The sequence below is a fragment of the Corvus hawaiiensis genome, chromosome 13 (assembly GCF_020740725.1).
Source record: "Corvus hawaiiensis isolate bCorHaw1 chromosome 13, bCorHaw1.pri.cur, whole genome shotgun sequence".
In the NCBI taxonomy this organism is placed as follows: Eukaryota; Metazoa; Chordata; class Aves; order Passeriformes; family Corvidae; genus Corvus; species Corvus hawaiiensis.
Window position 1 is genome coordinate 2,533,913 of NC_063225.1, and position 24,102 is coordinate 2,558,014.

At 39.6% G+C, this 24,102-nt stretch overlaps 1 protein-coding gene across 3 annotated transcripts; it reads right to left on the reverse strand.

Annotated features, from left to right (window-relative positions):
• Window positions 1–2,009: 2,009 nt before the first annotated feature.
• CEP152 (centrosomal protein 152) lies at window positions 2,010–23,343 on the reverse strand. 3 transcript variants are annotated; one of them, XM_048318045.1, is made up of 27 exons: window positions 23,260–23,343; window positions 21,978–22,100; window positions 21,190–21,290; window positions 20,908–20,974; window positions 20,353–20,697; window positions 19,707–19,875; window positions 18,910–19,050; window positions 17,963–18,102; window positions 17,471–17,671; window positions 15,911–16,058; window positions 15,170–15,261; window positions 14,184–14,347; window positions 13,393–13,597; window positions 12,522–12,614; window positions 12,265–12,395; window positions 11,997–12,125; window positions 11,718–11,853; window positions 10,799–10,978; window positions 10,033–10,296; window positions 9,452–9,565; window positions 8,523–9,173; window positions 6,962–7,136; window positions 4,722–4,803; window positions 4,529–4,635; window positions 3,611–3,767; window positions 3,242–3,345; window positions 2,010–3,114 (listed from the first exon to the last, which is right to left on the reverse strand). In XM_048318045.1, the coding sequence occupies exons 2-27, from the start codon at window positions 22,062–22,064 to the stop codon at window positions 2,120–2,122; spliced, it is 5,178 nt and encodes a 1,725-aa protein (XP_048174002.1). In that variant the 5' UTR covers window positions 22,065–22,100; window positions 23,260–23,343; the 3' UTR covers window positions 2,010–2,119. The 3 variants fall into 3 exon arrangements, with proteins under 3 accessions (XP_048174002.1, XP_048174003.1, XP_048174004.1); XM_048318046.1 differs by lacking the exon at window positions 10,033–10,296; XM_048318047.1 differs by lacking the exons at window positions 9,452–9,565; window positions 10,033–10,296.
• Window positions 23,344–24,102: the final 759 nt, after the last annotated feature.

Genomic DNA, 24,102 nt, shown 5'->3' on the forward strand with positions numbered 1-24,102 from the left:
ATACATTGCAGTTTTGGTCACTGAGGTTGCCTGATACAACACAACCAAAACAGCAAGACAAAAGCAGTCACTCATGTGGAAGGTCCCTCCTATCAGTGTGGCCCCAGCTTCTAAATTAAATATGTAGGATCAGTAAATACTTCATTCTGCATTGAAACAACTGAGCTTTTAAACACAGGGAATTTGTTAAAAGCTGCGGAAATTGACAGTAAGAGCACACAACACTGAACAAGGTAACAGAAATAAAATACATTGCAAAAAGTTACATTTTAGAATTTTAAAAGCAGTTTGCACATTGTTGCTAAGTGTGGCATTTGGGGGAGCAACTACAGAGAGACTCTTGAACCCACCTCAGATGGAATATTTGGAAAAGTTCCATGTGATCCAAACTGTCCGAATGGTCAGGGATGTCCTACAGGAGAGCTGGACATTTACAGATCCAATCTTCACCTGGGAAGGCTTCTGAACTTGCCCAAGGATTGAATTCATCTGATGTATTGGCTCAAACTCTTGTAAAAGTACCTCTTCCACAGGACTAAATGTGCTTGTTTTTTACCTTGTGGAATTTGGGAAAATGTTTAAGCTAACCAGAAACAGCCACTCATCACTGGAAAAAAAAAAAAAAAAGAAAAAGAAAAAAGCCTCCACTTGGGGCTTAGAGGACAACTAGTAAAAAGTTTCCTTTGCAGACAAGGCCACAGCTATTTCCTCAGCTAAGAGCTCGGAATTTGGCCCTTGAACTTAACCACGGCCCGTGTTTGTTTAGGCACCAGCGGTCTCTCATGGCCTCAGTTTGCTCCCACTGACGATGACAAACCCCACCTCACTAGAGAGGAAGTGGGGTTGGATTTATGGGCACATGAAAGGCCACCAAGAAATTCAGAAGTCTCTCAGAGCGCCTGTGAGAGTCTCAAGTCACAACCCAGGCCTGCGTACCAAGAGCTGTAATGCATTCTGCCTGGCCAGTTGGCCTGGAATATAAACAAGCAGGACATTTTTATAAAGGAAGTTAAACACATTTGTCTTCAGATTCTGTACTATTTTCCTCTTAAAACTCAAAAGATTCTCCAACTGAACTCTGATGTTCAACTCCAAAAGACCAAATAACCTTACAGCAACCTTACAGCAGTTACATGTTACATATGAAAGGCACACAGAACATCTTTGAAAGAACAGTCAGACTTTTTTCTTCTCCTGATATCACAGAACAGTAGCAAGCAAAGCCTTTTGGCTGAGAACTCCCATATTACTGCAGCTGTGAACTGCTGGCCCATTACTATGAATTGCAACAAGTGTGATTTAATCACCCCTGCGTAAGCCAGCAGCAAAATGCTCTGCTCGTCACAGGATCACTGGAAAAGAAATGCCATCCCAAGGAAAGAAAAAGGTCTAGGAAAAAAGACACATTTTGCAATTCTCTTTAAAATGCGAGCAGGCCTTTAAAGTAGGAAATTTCTAAGCATCAGGAGGGCAAATTACTACATCTTCAGTTTATCCTGATAACCTATACTATTTAAGAAACACCTACAGAACATGGTCATTCTAATTGATACCTTTCTTATACCCAGTATGAGCTATTTTTCACTGTATCAAAGGGAAGAATAATTGAAACGTGATTTGTTATGATAATTTAATGAAAAAATGCAAGCATATTTGCTTTTGTTGTGGGAACACAAACAGAGGCTTACAAGAGGTCCTTCAAAATGGAAAAGTCAATTAAAAGACTAACTTCAAACAAATCCCAAAACATCTCTCATTACGCTCGGAAGGAATTTTGATAGCCATTTAAAAAATGACCACAAGTTACAGTAGCTTGGTTTTAGATAAACACTGCACTGCAAGCTAAATTGAATACAAAAATAGATTCTATTTAATAAATTTGTATCTAGTGCACTATAAACATTTATGAAATTGTTATTACAAAGGTAAACAAAAGTCTGCATTAATATTTCAAGTAACTTGATAAAATCTGTTCATGTAACATGGATCACAAAACAGACACAGTAGAATAGATTTTCCTCAATCATCACACTTTTATTTAAACATCAAGTTAATCTTTTCCTTCAAATGAGGACTGCTGGTATTGGTTCAAGTTAGAAAGTAGGCTAATTAAAAATCACTATCTTGCTGATGAGACTGGGGATCCCACACCATTTTTCTCCAAGCATTTCTTGCAGCATTTTCCTGCATTTGAATCTGATGATGCATTGAGTTGTGGGACAGCTGAATTTGATTTGTCAGAGCTGAGGAATGAAGTATGCTCTGGGTTTGTTATCTGCTGGTCTCTACTGTAAACTTTTGTGCTGCTTTTTGTACTGAGAATCTTGCCACTGCCACTAGAAATATCTCTCCAAGTAACATTTTCATCTGCAGGGGAAAATGACCTGACATGAGGAAACTCTTCACAGTACCCAGTCTGTGCTTGAACATTAGTATTGGCTTTTTGTTGAGGATACAAAAGAGGCATTTCACCACAATCCAGATGCAAGCTTCCATTCTCAGAACTCCATTCACTGCTGCTTCCTTCATCTCTTTCTGGAGTGTCTTTAAAATCAAATTCCTGAATTCGCTTAGACTTAGTTCTCCATTTTCCACATGATTGGATACATTTATCCTCTTTCAAGCCTGTTCTTCCATTCTTGCTCTTAAGCATGTGATGAGTTGGCCCAGAGCCGGTGTGGCCATTTGTAGCACTGAGTACTTGCATATTCTGTAGTGTTACCTGACCAGCAGATGGAGGAGCATCATCATTACTCACAGCATACAAAGGTCCTTTGTCTACATTTATAACAGGGCCATATTTTTCTCTTCTTCCATCTTCATTTGAGTAACATTCTGGTAAAACACCTCTAGAAGCACCATCCAGATTTTTAGAATTATTCCTGTTCTGAATATCTGAAGTCACTGTTTCGTGAAGCACATGTTGACTTTTGGTCTGTGTTGCATCAAACTGCTGTTTCAAGTCACGTGGAATACACTTCTGGACAACTTTGTCAGTGGCTTTTTCAGCACTGCTTTCACTACATGATTTGCTTTCCATATGGTGTGACCTAGTCCGAAGCACACAATCTCTTCTGGAGCGCTCAGCTCCAGGATCAGAATTTAAATGTAGAGCTAGGAGAGGAAGGAAAGAGATAGATAATTGAAGATAATACTGGAAGAGAAGCATTTCCATTACATTTCCATAATATGCATTAAAGCAGTATGATCAAGAAGAGAAGGACCACAGAATCCAGCACACCTGAGCGGGTAGCTTTGCGCTGGGGAATGTGCCGAAGAGGCGTTTCGAGTCCTTTAGCCATTGTAGCAAGTTTACTGGCAGCATCCATGATTTTCTTTTCAGCTCTGTCAAGAATTGCAGAACATGGAGAAAAACAAAAACAAGTTTAAGGGTAATTCAACTCTACATTTTACTTCAAGGCAATGTTATTGATAGTCAGAGAATACTGAAAGGACAGTGTGCCAGGCAGCTCAGCAGTGACCTGGTGCCAACCTGGCCTGGCAAGACTTCAGGCCAGGCCCTGTCTGCTCCAAGGTGGACAAACACCAGACTAACATCTACACACCTCTTGCAAAGCCAACAGTCATTTCCAAACATACTTGAACTTACCCTTCATGTTTGCCATTATCAGTGAGCAGTTGTTGAAGGCATGTCAAGTAGTACTTGCGCATTTTCCGTGCTGTCTCTTGGCGCTCTCTTAAAACCTCCACTTTAATCATTTCAGCAGCTCTTTCCTTACTTTCACGGATATAACAAAGCATATCACCTACAAAACACACTTTATAAGTACCAGTTTTCCCCCAGAATGGGGAAAAAGCCAACACCACAAACTGGGATTGTCTAACAGACCTGGAACAAGTCAGCAAGGGCGTGGGTTTACCTGCCAACATTGCACCAAATCCTCGTGCCAAGTATTGCCTACTGGAGGAATGCCAGGGCAAACCAGAGCAGGTCAATAGGAAGCATCAGAAAGGAACTCCGTTGTCTGATTCTGTATCTCAAGCAGCAATAGAAAACACCAGGCACAGGGATTTGGGAGGAACTTTGGGTGGCAAAATATGGGTCTAGAAACATTTCTATGACCACACAGCTGGAATGTGGGGACCTGTTGCACTCAGGTAAAACCTGGTGCTACACTTAATCCTTTCTCCTCAGCTGAAGGTTGCTGACTAAGCCAGAAGGCAGGACACAGCACAAGAGGAAAGCAGAGTTTCTCTCAGAACAAGCTGCAGGCTAGGTAGGTTTTTTTCTGGAGAAAAAGATCAGTTCTCAAAATACACTTTACCACTTTAAAAGACATAATTCAGTGCAACAAAGCAAGGATTGTAAAACAAAGCTTCACCCATCACAATTACATGTTGAATTTAGGGTGACAATTCCATTTCTCACAGTCACTCTAATAAGATGGAAAAATTTACTTCTCATGTGATTTGGTTGTCAGATTCCTGTCCAAGCTGGCTGAAGGAAGAAGCAACAAACTAATTTATTTTCCTCCAATAAATTTTTAGCTAAGACTTTAGTACTTACACTTAATCTTGCTCACAGCTTTAATGTAGTGAGCACGCATTTCTTCCAGACCTTTCACAGAATCAGAGGATGCACAGGGTTTTGAGATGCCTCCCCTTGACAGTGACCTGAAATGCATACACATAACACTGCACAAAAAAGCAACTTATATCTTACCAAAGTAAGAAATCATCTTGTTTAGTTTTTTAAATACCTTGGTGGTGATCCCTGGTCTTTCAGTTTCATCTTCATCTCAGAGTCTTCTGCAATTAGAGCTCTTAGAACCTCCTCATTTTCTATTAAAAAAAAGATGAACCATAATCCAACTGCATTTCTCTAAATTCAAGTTCAGGAGATGTTTATGTAATAACTGCTGCCTCTGGTCCAAGAGCCAATGTCCCAAAGCATCACCAGCTGCAGTATAGCTGTTGCAGTAACAAGCAGATAGGAATCGATCCCAACACACCTCAATGAAGTCTGAATACAAAAGTCATCTCATAGCAGTAATTAAATAAGCTTAAAGCCTTCATATGCCACTACTAACACTAAACCGAGATATCAAGTGTCCTTGTAGAGAAAGGACAGGACAAAAAAATAACAAGGGTTGCTTTGACAAACTTTGAAAAAGAATTACTAATTTTTGGGTTAGCAATTGTGCCTTTGAGGTAGAAAGATACGAGATAAAACTTGGTTGGTTTCGTTGGTTTCTTGTGGTGAGAGGTTTTCTTGTTTGTTTTGAGGTTAATAACCAAAACCCCAGTATCCACTGAAAACTAAAAGATGCAACAGATGAGGGAATCAAAGTTGTCTTTAGGTGACTAACAATCCTAACCTTGGATTTCCTCTGACTTAGCTTCATGTTCCTTCCTAGCAAGCTGAAGATGTTTGTGGGCCATCTCTAGCTCTCGTGTCAAGTCCTGGCACACAGCCTCTCTTTTTTCAAGCTCCTGACAGCAGTGTTTGCAGCACAAATCTTCCTGAGACCCAAGGTTCCTTTTTGTACACTTCTGACTTGCAACAGTAATTGCTAAAAGTTATACATCAACATGGGACCAAAAAAAAAAAGAATCAAGCCCAACCTATTTTCAGTGCTCTACTTAGTCCTCCTCTCACTGGAAAGCATATAACATTTTAGCCCAATTAAACTAATCACAAGAGGCTGGTACCCTGCTCCAGAAGGTCAGCAGCATCTATCAACTCATACAGCCCTCACAGCCTCAATGTACTTCCATAAGTGATGATCTGAGTTCTTCAGTCAGCAAAAAGACTTGCAGGTTAAATGCTTTTAAAATATTTTTAGTATCTTTTTTTTAAAAAAAAAACCAAAAAACAACAGCCAAGCAGGATCTTTTGAAGTCAGCTGAAGGAAACTGTCCCAGCTGGAAAGCCTCACACACAGCTGAGTCTGGTTAAGGGATACACAAAGACTGGGCTCCTTCCAGGGGAGTGAGGGCTGCTCCCCACAGCCAGGCCAGGGCGCTCGAGAGACAGGAGCACTGCAGTGCTGGTATTGTTCTGTGCTAATAGACCGTTTGTTAAGTTGGTGTTGAAGGAATTCAAGCCACACTACAGGCACAGAGCCAAACACTCTCTTGGGCTTTGCTGCTTTATGTTCCTCAATTGCGTAAGAACTCAAACTAAACAGAAAGCCTCAGGGACATCTGTCCCTCCCATGAAGTTTTTCCCATCTATACTGTCTCCAGTTTTGCCATAGTACACGTGACAGCCTTGGGAAGAGCTACAATGCTAAAGTACATACTGGGCACAGGGAGTGGGGGGAAAGGGAAGAAGGGGGAAAACAAAGGAAGAGAAACACCACCCAGGGATTCACACTTTTTCAACTACATTCTTGACCAAAAGAACCAGAGAAAACTACCATGCCAGGTCAAGGAAGTTCTTGACACAATAGCATCTTTTACATGAATGCAGAATTCCTTGTCTTGTGTAATGCCAAGGGCAAGTAGTATAATTCAATCTTCGAAGCTCCAATTTAGTATTACCCATTTACAAGACATAGTTCAGACCATGCCCTACATACCATGGTCAACATTGCCTAGCATATGAACTGTTATATACTCCAAAGGTTTCAGTGCTAACAACCCCCAAAGAATACACACACCTCTAGCAGCTGAGACAGCTATTCCTTTCCTCCTGAAGAATGGCTTTAAAAAGCAGAAAGCTACTAGCATTTGATAAAATGAAACCTCAAAGCCTAGCATTAAATCAGTAAACTGAAGACCAGTACCATTTGTTGCACTTTGTGACTAACTTGGCTTATGCAATATTAAACAACCTTACAGTCAGAAGAACTGTATCTTCCTCTATCACCCAAATATTCACTAATTAACTAACTTTGCATTGGGGTCATCAATAGGACATTGACTATTAAAGACTGCTACTAACAAGCTTAATTTGATGATATGCAATCTGCCAGATTAAGATCAAACCCAGTACCTTTGTCTGTTCCAGTTTCCTGCAAGGGTGTTTGTGTTCTCAGTCTCCTTTGTGCTTCTGCTTGGTGTTCAACACTGCACACAGGAGGTCTTGCCACATCCCCAGTGTCTCCTGCACCATGTTGTGGGTAAGAGCATGATTCTTTATTTGCATTACTCACTAGCTCTTCATATTTCTGCAATTGAAAAACACCTTCTGAAAACCCAACACAGAGCAAAAAAAGTGTTCCACACCACAACCAACCCTGGCCACCAAGTAGCTTTAGTAACTTTAACACAGGTACTTTAAACCTGTAGTAGAACCACAGATTACAAGTCAAACAGAGAAGAAAACATCTATTCTATTATATAGAAGTTTTAACTTAGCATAGATGATTGCAACAGCACTGCCTGAATATCTTGAGTATTATTTAGAAATGTCAGCAGCCCTTAAGATTACAGAACTATACCCTGTCTCTGAATAGCTGAAGATAACTTGCTTTTTAAAGAGGGAAGACATTACTAGGAAATTAAAAAGACTTCACTAGGTAAGGTGGTTCAAGCCAACCAACGTTTTGAGGTTCAAAGGCATATTAAACAGTTTACCAAGAGGCATTTCATATCCATTGCAGAAGGTGCCTAAGGCAAGGGAAAAAAGCTCCTGATTCTCTTTACCGTTGTGGATATGGCTTGTGACATGAAGACATTTAAGGCCCACTTGCTGAACAGAAATATATTGACACTAAAGAAATGGTAACATCCCATCTTCTCTTGAAAAACAAGACATTTTGTCTGTCCTATTCTTGGATAATTCCCCAGCTACTAAACGCTGGGTGGCAATGGCATTTCCGGTGGGATGCTCCCCATAGCAAAAAACTTATTAAAAGCATAAGCACTGCAAGAAGAAGGATCTGCTAAAACAACAGAAACAAAGGCTTTGGGACACGATTTGACTTAGCCCCAAACTCCTCTAGAAGAGGGTAGGACATCTTTCCTCATTTGGGCAGGCATACTGAAAAAGATTTCCTAGAGGCACAATAAAATAAGCAAGAATCTTATTCCCAAGACAGAACTGAATAACTGACAAACTGATCCACTGCAGGCAAGTTGCAGAAAGGATTTACTGTTTTCATCGTTATTTGTATAAAGAGGAGGGAAAAAAAGTGTAACATGATCCACAATCACTATCCAATCACCACTACAAACTGGATTTTGCAGCTATGCAAAAATCTGAGGTGGGTTTTGTCATCACAGCCCATCTAAGAGATCACAAGGAGCCTTTAACAGGCTTCCAAACTTAATCAGTGGATTCATCTCCTTAATTTACAAATCTTTGCATAAATAACAGTCCTAACCTGACTTTCCCTTCTTTAAAGATTGAAGAAGTCATGGCTACATCCCTTCACTTTTCGCTTGCTAATTGTGGATTTAGCCTTCTTTTAGTGTTACAGTACTCTTATCAATGAACACAAACGTTGAATTTTATATTTCCCACAATTACATGGATATTTTGGAGAAAACAAACCTGACTGACTTCCCAAATCCCTTTTCTGACTGGCAGTTATAATTTCCAGAAATATTACCTCTTTCCATTCTCGCTCTTTCTTTTCCAGAATTGTGCAAACTGTGGTCCTATAGGCCTTTTGTAAACAAGTCTTCAGTTTCTCTTTGCCTTGACTGGTTAATTGAACATGAGAGTCAAAACACTTGTCCTTCCAAGAATGTTTACTATGTGTGCACTTGACTAGTTCTTCATGAATTTCACTCAACAAATACTCCAGCTCAACCAGAGTCTTCTCTTCATACCGATTAATTTCATCCTGCAGTCTCTTGGCTTCCTGAGCCTCCCATTCTCGCTGCTTTTGGTCTAGTAACATCTTTATTTCTGCCTCTTTCTGAATGGAGAGTTCATTCTTCTGCTTTGCAAGATCCTCCTTTGCTGTTGCAAGGACCTCTTTAATTCTGTTTCTATGATCATCTAAGAATGATCGGTAGTCTCTCTCATTTTGCTCTTGTATCTGCAGAATTTCTTCTTGCTTTTCTTTGTTCCACTGCACACGGGCTTTTGCTAGCTCTGCTTTGACAGCTGCAGGGATTTCCTCTTTCTTTAGCTCCAACTCCTTCCTCAGAGAAATTATCTTTTCTTCGAGTTCTTTCATTCTTGGTCCAGATCTCTCTGTACTTTCATACTCTTTCTTCCATTTCTCCTCAGCAGCTGAGAGGACCAGGGCTAACTGCAAATGTACAACACAGTCATTATAAACATATGTACACATGTACAGCTGCACAAATTATAACTCTGAGTCATTACAAATCTATTGGAGATATTGTCAAGTTATTTAATAAAAATTAAACCTACATAGGCAAAAAACTGGGTGTGGACCGGAGTACACAAGAAACATCTTTCCTTTGTGATTCCCTGAGCCTATGTCTACATTCATCCCTCAGTAATATATGGGATCTGGAAGACATAACTGCTTATCAATACACATATAGTAGTATTTTGGGCTACCTGCTTTGCTGTAGTCTTTTGGTGTTCTTTTTCCCATTTTTCTTGTTCTATCTTTAGATTTAGTTTGTACTCTTGCAGCCACTTGGAATGAGCTTGGGTTAAAGCTGCATCTACCTTAAAACAGATAAGAATCTTACTTCAGTAGGTAGGTAGGTACACTGAATACATTTTTATAATTACTTTCATGTAACAGTGCAAGAACAGACTTCACTATGGATTGCCTGTGTTTACAGAAATTAAAAGAATCAGACCGGTAGTACTTGATGCATTTCTTGATGCAAAAATGATGTCAAAATGACAAATACTAAATTTATTTTTAGCAAAATGGTATAAAATCAAAGTCAGTGTTGCTCAGTTCTGTTCAAAACTCCTGCAAAACTTGTTTAACAGTGTGAAAAACAAGCTACATGCTAGAGTTTTTTCAGAACTTTTAAAAAAAACCTCTATTTCTAATATAGCAAATATCAACCACTAAGCTTAAGAGGAAGTCAGTGGAAGAGTCCACTTTTGGTTTTTTTAGGTGACTTAGTTGGACACAGCAGTTTCACAGACTCCAGGCAGACAGAACAATTATTTGTTACCTGGCTGGCAAGATTTTTACAGTATTTATTTTCCAGTTCTAATTCAAATTCTTTTAAGGCCTCTTCAGAGGCTGTATTTTCTTTCTGGATCTGCAGCCTCTGGTCTTCCACAGTCCCTTCTAACTCTTTAGCTGAAACTTCATCCACAACTGTTACTGGGTCAGTTTGGCAGCTGCAGTCATTATATTCAACTACAGGTCTTCTCATTTCTTCCAGCCTACTTTGCCATTCTCTTTCTAATTGGGCAAAGACTCGTTCTTTATTCTACGGAAAAAAATATTTTTTAAGAAAATCTCCCCAGTGTCCAAATAAACAGATTTCACTGGTGTTTAGCAAATGAAACACTGCTCACACCAATGATATTCCTTAACAGAAGAACAAAACCATGCACAGAGAGGAGAGAGTTTGGTGACTCATCACAGCTTTCTTCTATGGGAGAGGATACACAAAGGAATTCTACATGATACCTGAGTGAAACAACAGAAAGCATAACTGCTAACTCAAAGATCAGGGTGGAAAACTCCAGCATATTACCAGCTGTGACATTTAGGGTATTCTGGTTCTCACTTTGCAAGATCTAGGTTTTGGGATTTTTTAAAAATCTGAAACATGTGTAATACCCAATGACTTCTTCAGAGGCTTTTAAAATGACAGATCTTTAACAGCCACTTCCAATGGCACAATAACACCACATAAAGTTCTGTTCCTGAAAATAAACAGCAAAAGAACAAAAAAAAATTGAAATTCCTTGATCTAAGTTTCACACCTCTTTTTCTTCCTTTTCCCAGTGAGCTTTCGCTAATGCAACTTCCTCTTGAACCTGCTGTTCTTTTTCTTCCAGCCACTGCTTCTTTGCTGCTATCATGGACCTGGTGTGTTCCTCTTCAAGCTCAGTCTTCAGAAGTTTAAGGGAGACTTCTTTTTCTTCTAGAAGCTGTTTCTTGAGCTAGACCAAAAATAAATAAATGAAGTATTCTCCAAGGCATAGCAACTGCTCTGGTACAAAGTGATGAGAATGCATGAGACACACGATTAACTCTCTAGAGCCCGTGCACTGATCTTACTGAGGACACCTAGACAAGAGATTCAACTCTCAAAAAAAGGTGTTTTAAGATATCATATCAGAGGTTATTATAGGCTATTGCTGTCAAGTAAGTTTTCCTATCAAGCATCTTTACTCCCCTCATACTTTGAGCTGCACCTCTTTACTATACTTTCTTACCCAGACAGTTGATCTACTTTAGTCACTGCACACTGATATCTTCAGAAAAGCAAAGTTTTTAATCAAATCAGTCTGAATTCATTACTACTTAAAAAAGCCACAGTATTTTTTAGTTTTATAAAGGGAGAAGTAAACTTGTATCATCATTCAGGATTTTTTGAAAATATCTTATGAATTTGAAAGTCATACGGCTGACTCAGCATCGTCAGAAGCCAGAATTATGGAAGATCACTACATGAAAACAAACAGCTATTGGAAAGAATTACTTCTACAATATTTTCAAGCCCAGGACATGACACCAGCTTAATTTAAAAACCAGTAAGTCATATGTAGGAACTTTCTGATATAGCTGCATGTCTTTCAAGTATGTTCCACAAACATTTACAAAATTAAATACACTTATTAATATTACATCTTGAAAACAGTGTGAAATTATATAGTTTATAGGAATTTCTATTTGTACCTTCTCTTCCTTCAGCTGCTGCTCTTGTTGAAATTTCTGTCTTAAAGTGGTTTCCAAGGTGTCCTTCTCCTGACAAATTCCAATGTAACATTCCTTCACTGCAGTCATCTCTTTGTTCAGCTCCTCTATATTAGCCCTTCACAGGACAGATACTTATTATCAATTGGCCTTCATACTCACAGGACAGCAAGTCAGCTTTAAAATAAGCATAACTAGCAGTGAAGGTCAAACAGGAAGCATGAAAGTTTCAGTAAAAATGGAAATAATGGTAAGTCTTACTTTAACTGCGAGATTGTCTCTTCAGAAGTTTGAACAAGCCGCTGCTTTTCTGCAGCAAACCTCTCCATCAGCTCTTTCTCAAAATGTGCTTTGGTGTCCTCATGATGTTGCTGGTAAGTTCTCTCACACCTACAATTTCAAGAAAGGAAAGATACCTGGTTTCAACTACCTAGAACACTGACCTCTTCTTGTACCTGATAGCTGGAACAAGATCACGTGTGCAGGGTGAAAATCCACAAATTAAACTGAACAAAGTTAACAGACTTGCCTGTCAATGGCTTCTTGCTTATCGTGATCAAAATCCTCAACCATCTTTCTCATCTGACAACAGAGGTCTTGATTTAAGCTTTTCAGTTTTTCCTCATTTTCCTTCAGTTCTTCAATAGTTGAAGTATGGGCCTGGACAAACAAGGGTCAAGTAATATGTGGGTTGTAAGAACCTTTCCTATTCACAGGTTTTAGCACAGGGTGGGGGTTTTTTGTGTATTTTTTTTCCTGTAGTGGTAAGCAGCATCTCTGTCTTACCTCAACTTCCTGTAGCAAAGCTTCATTAGCCTTTTTGAGTCTCAAAACTTCTTCCTTTAGATTATCAGAAGCATCCTTCAAATTTTTGGCAGGCTAAAAATAAATAAAATTAAGATGATATCTTTCAAGATACAAATGATTTAGCAGTTAATGCTTTAAAAAATTAGATTTGTCAAATAAAAATTGTACTCAAAAAAATAAAAGAACAGGAAATTATTGCAGTGCAAGATAACCGTATCACTGCTATTCTAGATGAATTCTTAAAACTCAGTATCATGAAGGTTTGGAGAAGCACACACTCAATGCTGTGCTTACAAGCTGAATGACAACAGTCATCCAACAGAGAGCACACTTTTCACATATGTTGTATTCCTATCCCACATCCATGGCACCATGTACAGATACTGCAAGTCTGATCCATTTAGAGAGGGAAGGCAAAAACGGGCTGAAGAGAGATGCAGCATCAAGGAAATTCCTTGCTGATCTAATGAAGGCCCTCTGAAGGCAATCTGTTAAATGTTCTGTTTGTATAAGCTAATGGTACTATCAGCTCTCTCAGAGAAATTACAAGGTCCTTTTGGCTAAAGAAAACCAACTTTTTCCAATGAAATTTATTTCTAACAAAATCAAGGTGGCCACTAAGCACTCTCAAGCATGTAAGTTATCATTTTCAACTCACCTAATAATGCATATGCTGCCCAAGTTCTGCTATTCAGTTGTTTTCTTTTCAATCAAAGATACAAAACAGGAGTTGCTATGAATACTCAGCTATGCATAAATTTTTGACCTATTCTCATAAGAAGTTTAAATGCTGGTTTTGTTCACCAAAACCCAGGGATACTTGACTTTTAAAGAAGTGTAAAGAACAAACCTCTGAATCTTTTGATGCTTTTTCTGCTTTCAACTGCTTGTATTCCTCTAGTGTCTTCTGGCAATCTTTGAGACTATTTTGTAATTGAGTAATCTGGTTTCTCTTCATTTTATTACTGCTCAATAAACGTTCCAGCTCAGCTTTTAATTCTACAATAATTTCATCTTTAGAGAGTTCTTTATCTATGTCTCTGTTCTGTATTGCACTGTCAGAAAAGACATAACCAGTTCAGTATTTAAAAGACAAAACACATTTATCTGAAAGGCAGTGGTAACAAAGAGAAAACCAACTAATGCTACAAGAAATACCAGGATGTCTAAGATGTAATAGTAAAAAGCACAAGAGGATATGAATATCAAAGCTTTTTCATCAAGTTGCAATTAATTTACAGAGAACTTGTTAATTCAGCTGTTTCCTCAAAAGATTCATTCTCACATGATGTGAAGTGTTTTGAAACAACTCAACTGGTTGATGTACAAGACAGCTTTAGCTTTAAGTAACTATGTGGAGGCTTTGAGGAAAAAAAGCATCCATGAATATAATTCATACAATTAAAGGAACAGCAATACAGTCTCTATAAAACCTGAAGATTTATCAAGCAGCAATTAGGCAACCAATTTCTGGTATTAGTACAGTTTTTCTGTTTCTCAGATTACCTGGCAATACAAGGAGTATTTCAAGTATCCATCAAAAACCTGTATGTTCATCCAGTAGGACCCTATTTTTTATACATCACTTGCATAATTTCTTGAGGATTTAAAATTTTTCTTTCAACAAGAATTACTCAATACCTGCAGAATCTTGGCTTCTCCCCTGTGATTTTTTTAATTCCCAGATCTACATAGGAATCACCCAGGCTCATATGCCTCTCTCCACCTGCATCATTCAAAAATACCCCAAGCTTGGCAGCAGATTCATACAAAGCTATTTCTTCTTTCAGTTCCATTAATTCTTCCTGAAAGGAAGAGACAGAAAAAAAATTACACTGACCAGAGAGACTCCAAGCCAACATATCAAGCCCATGATAACTCTTGCAAAGAAAACAAATACATTAAGCTCTTCCTCTAAATATAGCTATATTTAGCTGCATTTAGTTGAATTGTCTGGCATTAACTTATTTCTATTTTAATTTTTGATACCTCTAGCAAAGCATATGGTAAAACTACAAATTAGTTAAAATATACAAGAAATATTCCCTACTGTTCTTATTACAGTTCATCTATAAAGTATTATTTCTTTTGCTCTTCTGCTTTCCTGCTGCCCTTGTATAGTAAAAAAGATGACAACAGAAAAGTACACACCTGGAAAAACAGCTGTTAGTCTAGTACTCAGTAGGATTCATAGTTTCCAAGATAACAGATTTAAATCAAATATATGAACTGAATTGGAAACACAGACTTCCACTCATACGTTACAGAGGGCTTTCTAGCATTCCCTTTTGCTGACAAAAGATAAACTTCATAACATGGTATCTCCTAATTAAGTTACAAGACTCCCAGCACACTGAATTTACACTCTTTTTTTTTTCCCAAAAGCAGGTTGGACAGAAGTATGAGATCAGATCTCTGCCAATACAATTGCCCCGCTGTGTTTTAATTGGTGGGGAGGGAGGAAGTCCAACATGCAACACTGGGAGATGAAGTAGCCAAAGATGATGTGCTTGTTTCCCCCCAAAATTTAAAGTGTTTCAACCACCAACCTCTTAGTTATAATGCCCACCCCCCATCAAATGAAAACATTTTATTCAAGCATAAAATAGGCAATAAAATTAGTTAACCTGCAAAGCCTTGTTCATGTTGTTGCTTATCATCTGTGCAGACTGAGCTTGCTGCAACTGAAACCGTAACTGGTTTGTCTCCTGCATTGAGCCTATCGTAGTAAAGACAAGGGAGAAAAGGAGCAAGTCATAAATATGCAAGAAAGACTAACCTGAAGAAAGATCTCTGTTAAAAATGGCAGTGTTGATTCTGGCAATAGACATTACTGCTTCTATTTCCTTGAGCTCACCAACAGCTATTAAATACATTACTATCAAAAGACTTCAATGTGTAAAGGTAGGCAAAAGCCAAACACACAAATTGCAAAATATTTCAGAATCTATTCCTATGATAGAGGTTTCCAAGATCAGCCTCCAGCTCCCAAAACAATTCTTCTCATTGAGATCTGAATTTAGAATGGCAATTCAAGTCAAATACAAAACCTAAGTAGTTTGCTCCCAAACACTGCTGCTCAGTATGAAACAAGGTTTACACAAATGCAGCACAAAGTACTTATGGAAACAGTTTAATCACTGTTGTTTGGGGCTTGGAGATGGTGTTTGCTTTTATTTTTATTTGGCTTTACATCTTAGTCTAGACTTAGCTTTAAGTCTGGCTAATCCACTGCATAGGAAACAGTCTAGAACACAATTAGCTTGATGTTGATTCCACTTCCATAGAAACATTGATACGCAAGTTCATACTTAGAAAAACTGAAGGCATTTCTACAAGAAAGGTAAAAGTATGAGTAAAAGGCTGACCTGTTTGCAGTAAATTTGCACATTGCTTTTGGCTCTCTTCTAGGCTTCTGGTCAGTCGATTTATTATTTCAGTTTTTTCACATTTGGTTTCTTCCAGCAATTTTTCAAGTTGCTTAACATGCTCTCCTAGATTTTTGCAAAGCTCTTTCTAGGAAGATAATATTTTTACTCACGTTACAAACATTTAACCATCTAGAACAGGTTCAGATACAGAAAAAGTCAATACATACAGGAGAAAGGAGAAAAATAATCAGATACCTAGAGGGGTAGAGGACAACTAAATCAATCACAGATCAAACACTATCCTTGGCTGACAAGTGACCTCTTACAGCATCAAAGTTCAGTTTTCACTGGGAGACAGTAGTTGTACTCATATATAAACATACATGGATGAGAATCATTTCATATTTCCTAGAGCAGTTTCTTTTCAGCACATCAGATTATCTCCTGTAATTAATCACATACACTTAGTCTACTGCAGAAAAATCAAGCCTTCACATTATACCAAGCCAGAGCTTAACTCAAGTTTATTTTAAGTGAGCTTAAGCCAAGCTAGCAAGTGCCAATACCCTGTAAAAGAGAAACTGTAGTTTCTTTTTCACAGGATACACAAAATAGACATTTACATGACATTACTTAGTTACCTACACAGACCTGGGAGGCCCAGTGCCTTGTATTTTGACTTTTCTATATTCTCTCAAAAACAAGATCTCCCTCTTTAAATACCCCAAACATGCTACCATATATTTTACAGTAGAGACAAAGTTGTGTAAGTTTTGTTGTGGTACTAACAGACAAAAATTTAGCAATGCATTGTGTTTAGAATCAAGCATTGGTTACCTTTCCAAAGATACAACCCATCTATTTTTGTATGTTGAGACAAATAAAGAAAATTTTATTTTCTTTATTTGAAATAAGAGGACAATTTATTAAGACCCGCCTGGAATACATTGCTTGAATATTTCTCATAGTGTAATGAATTCTTATGACATATCAAGTAGAATAATTTCAGTAAGGTCTACAACCATGTGATACAATCTGTATCAACCTCCATCCTAAAGACAGCTTTTTCCTCCCTCTCTACTTTTAAATCCTTACTTCTAAAATAAAAGTTGCTGTTCACTGGTTAGTCATCCTTCAGCATTTTGAGACCAAATCTTGGCAACAGATCGTTCAATAAAGAGTTTTTCTTGGTTTTCCTCTTGCAAGAATATCACATTATTTCTTAATTAGTCCTTTTCTTTCCCAGAGCTATTTGCAGAACTCTTTCAAAAAAAGATTGTGCACAGAAGGAAAGCTCAGGAGAGCAACTAAGACAATAAATTCCTGCCTCCTCTGCATCTGCTGTGTACGAACTCACAAATTGAACTTGCAACTGCCTGGAGATGTTTATGAAAACATACCTCATAGGCCTCATAATGCTGAGACTTTCCTTTCCACTTTTTAGCAGCTTCCAGAAGGAGTTACTCGAATTGTAGATCAAGAAATGCAGTGTGGGAAACATGGGGAGTTCTACAGTCTCGCCAGTACGGTACTCAGCATCCTAAAATAATTTCTCACCTGCTCTCGGAGCGCAGATTTTGTAGTATCAAGTTTCTGCTCCAATGACAGTACTTGCTGTTCATATTTCTGCTTGAGTGCAGAAATAATGGCCTCATGCTGTTCTCTGGCTCGCTGGAGGGCATCTGACCGCTGAAGCTCTAACAGCTGCTTTTGCAAGCTTTCCATGGCCACCTCTGCCACTTTGGATTGCTTCAGTATCTGTAGGAACAGCATTAGAGAAGCTCCTAGTTACATATATTTTACTGTTGCTCCAGTATTCTGTACATCAGTTCAATGTTTTTTGTGCAAGAGGTGCCAAAAGTCCTCAGATAATGCCTGTGTTTTAATAAAAAGTATTTTCAACCAATGAATCTTATCCATCCATCAGGTATTTTGCAATGATCATGAGCAGCATTTTAACAGACTAGCACTTCTGTTTAATGCAAACACACCACACATTTAACTGCAGAGGTCTTCCACAATAAACAGTCTAAAAATACAGCACAGTACCTGCTCCTCATTGGTAGTAAGAGTCTGAATTTGAGTTTCAAGAGCCTTGATTTGACCCTCAAGATGCAGTTCCCGTTCCTTTCCATTCTGATAGAGTTTCTGAGACTCATGAAGACTAAGAGCCAAACCATCCTTTTCATCTGAAGAGAGAGACATAATAGTGTGAGAACCATGGCCAGCCACCCAAGAACCTCATGCAACATAACTTTCAGTACCTGCTCTACAGAACCATTCACTCTGTCTCATACTGTGGACAACAGAAGACTGAACAAAAACATTCAGTCTCCATCCAGCAACCACTGTCTCCTCCTGGCAGCAGGGAGCACTCCAATATACTGTTTCCAGCAGGGTCCTGAAGGTACAAGCCCCACCCCGGCAGCAGGAGGACCTCACATCCTCCCTTACACTCTAAGTTTACTACTCTTTTTCATCTGTTCCTATAAGAAAGGGGAAATTAAGACAATCATCAGTCTCCACCACCGATTTTATAATTTTTGAAAGAGATTTGCTATACATACAGTCTATGAAATGGCTTGTTAAACCAGAGAGCACAAAAAAATAGATTTCTTTTTCATAAATGTCCACTTCTCCTACTGGGGCGTGAGTGTTTTGGTGTTGACTTTTTAATTTTTTTTAATTTTCTGACTTTTAAAAGACTACTTTGGCAAACTTCTCACTTTTCCGTACATTTGTGATGCCTCACATGTGGGGACTCTGGAAAACAACACCGGTCTTGAAAATACAGTAAAAGTTAAGACAGTTATGCAGTCAATCCAGAGATTTTGATTTAGAACAATATTTGGAGGGAGAGGGTTAGGTGCATATAGTCCCAAATCAAGTTCATAAGTATGATAAATACCTTCAAAGACACTTTCAAAAGCAAAGTCTCAGATTTAAAAAGTTACTAGAGATGAATAAAACCTAAGAATTAGCACAAAACATTTTACCTTTGACCATTGAAAGCTGATGATTCAAATACCTAATCTGCTGTGCACTCTTTTCTAGCTTTTCATTAAGTTCTTCCAGTTGTCTTTCCCTTGCTTTATTTAGAACTTGAAGTTGAAGAATCTGCATATTTTCTGAAGAATCTGCCAAATTTCAAATAGCATACAGACAAGTCAGCACAGACACAAAGAAAGTCATCACTGTAATTCCTGCTCCAAGATACCTCTTTTTTTATAGTGCTAAGTTCACTGCTGATGCACAAAATCTTGTTTTTTAATCCACATTTGATTCACATCACACAAATTGCTCTGGCAGCAATGGCTGAAGGATTGTGGGAACTACCAACACAATTCCAACCTAACAGCAAGCCCAGATAAAAGTTGACATGCTGTGAACTCACAGACTTGTGGTCACTACAGATTTACAACATGTCTAATGAAGTAGTTCTGTCATTTGAAGTGCACCTGACAGAAAAGCCCAACGTGGCATCACTTCCTAAGGTACAGTGAGTTGTTATTTTCCAATATTATGGAAAGAGACAAAGTGCCAACAAGATCTGACATCAAGCCATCAGAAATAATTTTTCAGTCTCATCAGTCAGAACTATGTTTTTAATAGCCTGAAACTCATATACCCTGATCAAAAAGAGGTAATTTCTAGATATAAAAGATTATATACATCAACATACTTTTAGTTGTCCTCTTACTGAAAAACTACTGAAGTCAACATGTTTTCTATCACTGATTTCCAGTGAATTCTTCACACAAGTTTATTTCAAGTCTAAGCAGCAAACACTTACTTTCATCATTGCCCAAGAATTCATGTTGCAAATCTTCAAACACTTCATTTCTTCTGTTTCCTTCTTGGATTCCTGGAATATTTTGATGAATGCCATTTTGGTACGGTTTATAAGTCACTTTGTAAGATTCTGGGGATTGGCCATTGACAACATCAGATGCAACAAATTGCTGTTGTGACAATACATACATAAGAGGAAATAAATTAAAACCACAACTATAGCCTTGCTCAGTGAAAATATTTTTCATTTTACAGGTTGACAATAAGAAGAGTTCTAGCAGCTCTTCATTTTCAGGCTTCAATCCAGCACACCACTGAAGCATGATAGAATTTTTCATGAAAGCTTCCACCTTAGAAGAGCAGTGAAGTGTTAACTTCAATAGAGTTAAGCACACACTTAAGTGAATCACATTCATTCTACCTCATGGAATTCTAGCAAGGCAACAAAAGAAAGAAAAAAAAATCATAACAAACATATGAAAATCCAATTACTCACATTTCATTTTTTTAAACAGGCTACAGAAGCCTCCCATCACTGTTTGAACTGATTGTCAGAGAGTGAAGGCATTCAGAAATACTACTACCAATACTTAAAGACCTGTGAAAATTTTCAAAGAGACAGAAAAACATGTCAGCTTCTGACATACCTTAAGATGTTCCTTCGGATCATCTGGAAAACTTATTATTTTATTTTGCTGATTGTTAAATTCTGGTTTATGGCCTTTTGTATAAGGCCTGAAGTTTTCGGGAAGATGATACACATTGTTCTCTTGGTAGCAACTTGGAGAGTTAAACCCATCTCTACCAAGATACACATCATCAGCATCATCTTGACCATTCTGGCCACAGTAATCTTCTTTAACATCATATAAATGTTCCTTTTCGTCATCATTATGCAGGCCATTCCAATTCTTCCCACGTTTTTCAACGAGATCAGTTTGCTGGTCACACAAGAATTGTTCAGGGTACAGATTTTGTCCTTGTTCATAGCCCTATGAATGGATACAAGGTTTAGAACTGCTCTCTCAAAACTCTCATTTCACCCCGCCCTCCTTTTCGGAGGTTACCAGCCCTCACATTAGAAATACTTCAAAGAAATACCAAAACCTGTCACCTACATGTATTTCTGTAATGAATTTAAACAATATTTAGCATGTTCTTATGAACAAGCAGTAATTACATCCCTGCTCATACAAGCTTACATTTGGAGGATCACTTATCAATGGATGATCATTCCACCTTCCATCACGCTTCCCAGGCTCATGTGACCTAGAGAGACACAAGCAGCTTAACTATGTACTAATCATTCCAGGGAAAAAACAAACCATCATTTCTTAAATTAAGGCACATCTAGTTTACTGCAAATTGCACTCCAGCTCCCTTGTCACCTGGATTGCTTTTACACACCTCATCAACCAAGACTTTACTCTGTTCTTGAAAGCGTAACATAAATAATAAAAAAAAAATGGTGCCAAACGCCTTACTGCTCCTCAGTCTCCTGAATGCTACAGTCTGAAAAACTGGAAAGCTGGTCTCCACTGTCCTCCAGCATATCATGGGGAAGGTCTGTCAACAGTTGTTGCAACTGAAACACAACAAACAACATACATTATTTGCTCTTCAGAAGAATTAATACAAGTTCAGCCCAAAACCACCTGGCAAAGTAGGCCACTTGCACAAAATCCTAAATTTCTTCCTTCAAGGAAGAATTCACAACGCTGAAATTCACATTGAAATTTATACCACAGAATGTTTATTAGACTAGAGTACCAACCAAAGGGTTTTTCTGCCAAACTCTTTAAGAAAAGAGCTGCACCAGAACAAGGTATATATGTATCTGCCACCTGGTAGATATGTCCCAGGACAGACTAATTTCAAAGAATGGTTTGCAAACTAATCATACCAAGGTTTTTCCTCTCTAAATTCCAGCCAAGAGAGGTAGTGGACATTCAAAACATGCTCTTTCTGAGAAAACTGGATGGAAATCCAGATAAGAACTTGCCAGTCAGTGTCACTACGTTCAAGAAGTCATCACTGCAATGATTAGTGGTCTGCTCTGGACCAAGCAACTGGACACAAACAGAGAAAAATACCACCACAACTAAAACACACCTGAACTTTATTTCTTATGCTTTTCAAGAGTGGCACAGTTTGCACCCTCTTTTGCTCTTACCAGACTACATAAACCTTCTTCTTTCTTTTTAAGCACTTAAAAGATAGGAAGAAGCTAAATTCACAAGACTTCAGATGAAATTACTTAATTCTTTTTCACCTCTTGTTCTCTTGCATAATCTTCTTGGTCATAGTCTTCATCTTCATGTTGAGTTTGTAGAGCTCCACTATCAAAGTCAAGGGACATTGTTTTCTAATATTGATTTTGTGTATCCAGCAAAACCTACCACAAGACAGGAAAACATCACACATGAGTAAAATACAAGAGGAATCAAAAAGCACCATCCTCATCATACTTAGCCAACCATACACAAAAATATAATTTTTTAAACAGTCATTGCACATTTCTTACTTGTTTCTCATATATCCAAGCCTACTCACTTCCAAGAATTTAGCATTTAAAACAATTATTTGGGTTTTTCATAGGCTGACATTATATAATTTCTGAAGTTCACTTACAACCAGACATTATTTTCTGCAAGTTCTAATACTGTACAGTATACATATGATGTGATACATAATGACAATTATCCCCACTTTTACATGTTGCTTCGTAGTCTTCTAGAGAATAACTATATTTTGTATTAAAGACTGAAAGTATGCTGGTTTTGTGCACTTGGATAACGGCTCCAAAAGGAAAAATAGGACAAGTATGACGGAAATATGAAGAGTATCATGTCAGTTCCAGATTTCACTGCTTAATGAAAAGACTCTTTGAGTCTCAAGGGCTTGTCTACACTGAGCAGTGAGTTTGAGTTCACAGTAAGCTACTGTGTGTAAGTGCTGGTCTACAAGATAAGTCTGGTTACAAGGTAAGTTACTCCCTGATAAACAGATACTCGTTTGAGCACATAGGTGTAGCACATGCTGAAGTCCTCATTTGGTATAATGTAACATTACAAGAGCATTATTTCCAACTTAAAAGTCACTTCATAACGTTTGAAGGACTTCTTGCCCACTGTTGTCCAAGGAAACCCTCCAAGCGAGCTGGCAGGAGGCCCCACAAGGCAGCTACGGCCTCTGCGCACCGCCGGCAACCCCCGCGATCCCCTCACAGCAGGCTCTGAGGCAGCACCGTCCCCCAGACCGCACCAGCTGTACACGACCACCGGCCCTGTCCCCTTTCCTTAGAGCCCTTCCCAGCCCCGGGAGCAGTGGCAGCCGGACGAGAGGGCACAGCCGCCAGAGCCGCGATCAGCCCCGGAGAGCCGGACCCGGACGGGCCGGGGGCAGCCCCAGGGACGCGGGGCGACCTCGGCGGCCGCCAGTTCAGGCCCCTCAAGGCGGCGGCGCGGGCGATGCTGCCGTTATTCGCTGCGCCTCCCGCGGGGCCTCCAGCGCCGCAGACGGCGGCAAAGCGCGACCCGAGCAGCGAAACCCACCGGAACCAGCGGAGCCGCCCGCCCTCCACAGCCACCAGCGGGGCGAGCCCGCCGCTCTTCCGCATCACACCCGGCCCGCGCCCGCCGCGCTGATTGACAGCCACGAGCGCCAATGAGCGACCAGAAGCGCCCTCAGCCGCGCTGACTGACAGCCCTGAACACCAACCGGCAACAGAGCCCGCCCAGCCGCGCGGAAGGGTGGGCGGGCAGGCCCGCCCCCGCTGATTGTTTGAAAGCAGGCGCGCATGTTCGCGGGAACGCGTCTGGCGAGCTGATTGGCCAAGCAGGCGACCAATGGCAGTGTGAGCTCTGTGGGGGGCGGGGCCTCCGCGGGCGGGCAGCGGCGCCATCTCACAGCGGGACGTGGCGGTTGCCTGGCAACGCGCGGCCGCGGGGTGACGTCATGTGCCCGCGAGCTGCGCCTCACGACAATGTCACGATAGCCCTGAGGGCTGCGCGGGCACCTCTCCTGTCCGAGCACCTTCCCCAGGCAGCCTTCCCTCGGGTGCCCGGGCACCCGCTCTGTTTCGAGAGCTCATTCTCTTTAAAAAATTGAGACCTCCTCAGAAGGCACAGGTTTATTGCCGGAGTCGCGGACAGGGAGCCGTTCTGACGGAGAGTTGGTTCCGTTTATAACAGCCCCAGCTGGCGCCCGGGGAAAGGACCCCGGGGCAGAGACGTTTGGGACATTCGTTACAGCATTTTTATTGATGGGAGCAAACAGTTCATATGTGTCTAGTAAATGTGACATTATAGGCGAAATCAGCCATTTTCCCAGAGGATTCTAGTAACCATCCGACAGAGATTAACCAATTCTCAGCATTTTCACAGGCATTAAATGAC